The following is a 5000-nucleotide window of genomic DNA, read 5'->3' on the forward strand; positions in this document are numbered from 1 at the left end:
TCCATGACTACAGAGATGTGTTTATCAACTGGGTTGATACAGGTAAAGAAATTGAAAAGCTGACGTTTCGAGCGTTATACAGTGGAGCAAATCAGGGAATTATGGGTTGTAAGCGCCTTATATGGTGAAAGATGGAGCTAAAGCCTTTGGCGGGGATATAGCTGAACGATGATAACAAGAATAAATTAGTTGAAGGAAAAGCGTTCGTTAACTCTGTGGGGAGTGAGGAAGCCGATTTGAAAAATGACTCTTTGTTCAGCTTTTTTTCGGCTTTCCTTGTTGCCTTGGTGCAGGAAAGGGCCAAGACTGGTTTCGATGCTTCCTTACATTATTTTTCGCACATCGATGTTCACGTGAACCGCTCTGAGGGATCTGAATGGGGAATTACATTGGTAAACAGTAGGCAAGCCATTAAATTGTATTGTGATTCGTAAAATGGATGTGTGATATTGGGCGTTAAATAGTGGTTGTGTACGTTCTGTATTGTTAAAACAATGACCTGTGACTTGTGTTTTGTATCTGCCCTTCCTTCGGTGCGCGCGCATACTTTTGATGTTTTAATTTGAAGCAACATTCTTTAATTTGTAGCAACTTTATTTAATTTGCCGCATGTTCCTTGAGGGCCGCCGTATTGTAGTCCATGTCCTTGAAAGAATTACAAGAATCACCTATTCAAATTTTGGGTCATCCAGGGTTGCATTCAATTGGCTCTTGACCTGAGTGTTTCTGGGATTATTGACCAATCAGAATGCTTGAGGTTCACCCCTTTGCACTGAGTTACCTGCCTTTTGCATTGAATTCGCTCTCTCGTGCATTACGTTACCTGCATGAAAACTGCATTTCTTTTAGCCTATTTCAAGTACATTTTTTAAGATACAAATGCTAATTAAATAAGGGTGCCATTTTAAACGTAACCGGAGATTCCTGACAGGTGTAGAAATAAGACCTGAGTCTTCCCGTTTGCTCTAACCCTCATGAAATATTAATGAATTTTACAAGTCACCTTATCGTAGGTCTTGATAGCTGCATCCCTATCGTCTAAATTCAACAGTTTATACCTCGGTGCAGCTTGCCAGCGATCTCGTGAGCTAATTCGTGCGCCGAGTACATGGTTCGGGTTGTTCGTATAATAAGTCGGAAAAGAAAGATGCTTGTCACCACCTCTCGCCGTCCGTTCTTTGCTGGTACTGAGCTCCTTGGCGCGATAACCTTTGAACCAACCAGCTGTTGTATTTCCATAAGTCTCTCCATAGGTGTACTTTATTCCAGGAATATATCCGAGGTAGCTAATAGAAAAATAGAATATATATATGTTATTCACCGGCCGGGAGGTCCGTGCGGCCTTGGGACGTACTCGAGACCTCCTCCACAGTTTTTCCTTATGACGGACCGACCAAGGCCGGTGAATTACCTATTTTCGAATTTCCCACAATACACTTTGTTTGCCCCCTAAATTTTGCATAAACCATTGTTTACAAATGCTCTTGAGAATATGCAGTGGTCCCCAAGAGCATTTTAAAACAATGATTTGTGCAAATTTTGGGGGAAAAGAAAGCGTATTATGAGAAATTCGAAAATAGAGAATAACCTGTTTCTCTGCGTAAGTTTTCTCAGCCAATGGGAAAGAGAATCTTTTCAGCAGGTCTCTCCTCATTCAGAGATAATCGCGATGATCACTAGACCACGGAAGACTACATGATAGACTAGGGAAAAATTATTCCTTAAAGCGACGTTGTCACGGTCTGCGCATGCTCGCGCGGTCAATCGAAAGTTGAAAAAGTTAGCCTAATACACCGTATTCAAAAATGGCGGACACGCGGAACGACCTACAATCATAGACAAAAGTAGTTGGGAAGGTTATGTAAATGAACCACACCAGAACTGTATTTCAACCCGCTTCTGTTAAAGCTCAAAAGAAATAGTTTCACTTTCTCTTACATAGCCTCCCTCCCCCCTATTCAATGTTGGAACGTAACTCGACAATTTCCCACTTAAACCATTCAGTTTTGCACAACATTGAAGGAAGGGGGAGAGGAGAGAAGCAATGAAGACTTCAAAAGTGCTAACCTTCCCCATAGTTGTGTCTAGGATTGTAGGTTCTAATACATCAAAGCGAGGTTTGGTAGGCCGTATTTCAGTCTGGAAAATTTTAGTAGCGGCTGTCAGCAGATTTATGTTATATGATATTCCGGTCTTATCAGAGCTAAATCCACCTAAAATGCTGTCCTCAAGTAGTGAAGTGAATGACTCAGTTATTCTTACCGAAGATGACATTCCCGGAGCCTCGTTAGCTGGGCTAAATCCTTCTTCGCTGAAGAATGAAGAGTTGCGATTTTGGTTGTGCGATGCGGTGTCGTGGGGATTCCCTTAAACTTAAAACGAAACCTTTGCTTGTAAAACGGTAATCACAAGGCTTTGATTTTAAATAGTAGTTTAACAGTTGATATTTTTCAAGGTTTATCACTTACCCTTTTTTTTAAAAAAGGGCGCTTTGCGGGGTAGAGGAATACGTGAAAAGTGGACGCGATCCTGATCCGGACAAAATTTACACGAAAAGAAAAAAGAGGATTATGTACACCATGTTCCTTTCAATAGGAGACCTACTAATATAACTTCCGGATATTAATACCCAATTCAACACAAATAAGCTTAATTAAATACTGTGTACATGTGCCCTGGTTCATTTTTCCAAACAAAATATTGTTTGTTGTCTGACATTGATATCATCTGGTAAAACATTAAATTCATACAAAGCCCTCATCCTGTGTAAAAGATAATAATCATTTTTTGAAATATTCTCGAAGCAAAACAATCGCCACTCGAGTGCCCTGAATTTTTTCTCAAGGTCAGAAATTTTCTCCTTCAACAGGGAAACCTGTGAGTCAATGCGAGTGAATGAAGGCATCCTTTCAAGAGATATTCCCCAGCCATCGCTTGGGTATTTCACGCAGGGTGATGACGAAGGAGTGCAGCTCATAACATTCAGCAACAACATTGGAAGATTGAAATACCTTGATAATGGTAAAAGTCATGCACTACTGTGGTAGTGATAATAACAATGGATTTTCAATTCAAAGTAATGAGTTAACTAACCTTGAAAAATAATAAATCGAATTAAATTATACAGCAGGATTTTTTTCACTTTGTTGATACATCACATGTACTTTGAATTGCGTCTCATCCACAAGTTCTCTGGACGGCCAGATATTTATCTGTCCTAGTTTCACGTACATAAAAGTGATCCAAGATATAAAAATTCTGCTTACAATTGACTGGGATGAGTTAAATAACTGAGCCGAGTGCATTTCGGCGAAGCGTTGTCTGAGGCAAGACAATGTAAGGCCCTGTTTACAAGGAGGGAGGGTAACCCTAGTGCTAGGGTTACCCTAGCAAGAGGGTTACCCTAGCACTAACACATTTCTTCTTTTTTTCATCGACGCGTTTACAAGGCAGCTAGGGTTACCCTGGCGCTAGGGTAATCCTAACTAAGTGCTAGGGTTACCCTAGCGCTAGGGTAACCCTACTGAGCTGCCTTGTAAACGCTCTGCTAGGGACAACTCGCCTACCCGGGACAACTTTTTAACGGTTTCCATTGTGTTTGCAATGCCGGCGGTTACCAAGCACACAAAGTTGTCCCGTGTGGTAGGGTAACTTTGCTTGTAAACCCGGGCTATCTTTGACCCTCCTTCTAGGGTAACCCTAGCAGTAGGGTTACCCTACCTGCTTGTAAACAGGGTCTAAGAAAAAAAAATTCGTCTATAGTTTTCAAAGATTGTTTCCCTGAATGTTCACTATGACCAGCCAGAATGTCGTCTCTTGCAGAGGACAAATATTGAATGTTTTCTCCACTGGCCCCAGGACGTAAAAATTCATACAAAGCCTTCATCGCTTTCAAATTAGGAAATCCTGTGTAAAAGGTACAGTAATAAGGAAATCATGTTTTGAAATATTCTCGAAGCAAAACAATCGCCACTGGAGTGCCCTGAATTTTTTCTCGGCGAGGTCAGAGATTTTCTCCTTCAACAGGGAAACCTGTGAGTCAATGCGAGTGAATGAAGGCATCCTTTCTAGAGATTTTCCCCAGCCATCGCTTGGGTATTTCACGCTGGGTGATGACGAAGGAGTGCACCTCATAACATTCATAATCCTCCTTTTTCTTTTGGTGTAAATTTTGTCCGGATCAGGATCTATCACCATTTGATCGCCTCCACCTTTCACGTATTCCTCTACCCCGCAAAACGCACTTTTTAAAAAAAGGGTAAGTGATAAACTTCGAAAAACATAGCAAAGGTTTCGTTTTAAGTTTAAAGGAATCCCCACGACACCGCATCGCGCAATTAAAACCGCAACTCTTCATTCTTCAGCGAAGAAGGATTTAGCCAAGCTAACGAGGCTCCGGGAATGTCATCTTCGGTAAGAATAACTGACTCATTCACTGCACTACTTGAGGATAACATTTTAGATGGATTTAGCTCTGATAAGACCGGAATATCATATAACATAAATCTGTTGACAGCCGCTACTAAAATTTTCCAGACTGAAATACGGCCTACCAAACCTCGCTTTCATGTATCAGAACCTAGGTCGTTTCGCGTGTCCGCCATTTTTGAATACAGTCGAAGCTCTCGTAAGCGGACACCCTCGGGACGGGATAAAAATGTCCGTAACTGGAGCTGGCCGCTTACGAGAATGGTTCTCGTAAGCGGCCACTAGAGGTGTAGGGGATAGATGGCCGCTTACGGGGGCTTCCCCAGCTAACCATAAATATTGGTATACAAAAAAATACCGCGGTATTAAATGACACTTTTGTTTTATTGCGCCCTATACAATCCTACGATAATGACGATAACTAAACAGTAATACAGTACCGTATACTGCAGTACTAGGAATGCACCTCAGTGATTTTCAAAAATAACAAATCATAACTGTAACCAACATTAACAGCCTCACTGCAACAAAAAGTAGTGATACAGTTTGACAGCAAGTTTTTAAAGCGGGGA

The 5000-nt window shown here is 41.3% G+C and overlaps 1 protein-coding gene across 2 annotated transcripts in view; it reads right to left on the reverse strand.

Moving 5' to 3' along the window:
• LOC138035908 (ciliary microtubule inner protein 2C-like) overlaps positions 1–5000 on the reverse strand; it is a 24306-nt gene that overhangs the window by 6696 nt on the left and 12610 nt on the right. For both annotated transcript variants that reach the window (XM_068882308.1, XM_068882309.1), the window contains exon 2: positions 1004–1286. In XM_068882308.1, coding sequence (XP_068738409.1) covers positions 1004–1286 — 283 coding nt within the window. The remainder of the gene's footprint in view (positions 1–1003; positions 1287–5000) is intronic.

The sequence above is a fragment of the Montipora capricornis genome, unplaced genomic scaffold, assembly GCF_036669925.1.
Source record: "Montipora capricornis isolate CH-2021 unplaced genomic scaffold, ASM3666992v2 scaffold_436, whole genome shotgun sequence".
NCBI classification, from domain to species: Eukaryota; Metazoa; Cnidaria; class Anthozoa; order Scleractinia; family Acroporidae; genus Montipora; species Montipora capricornis.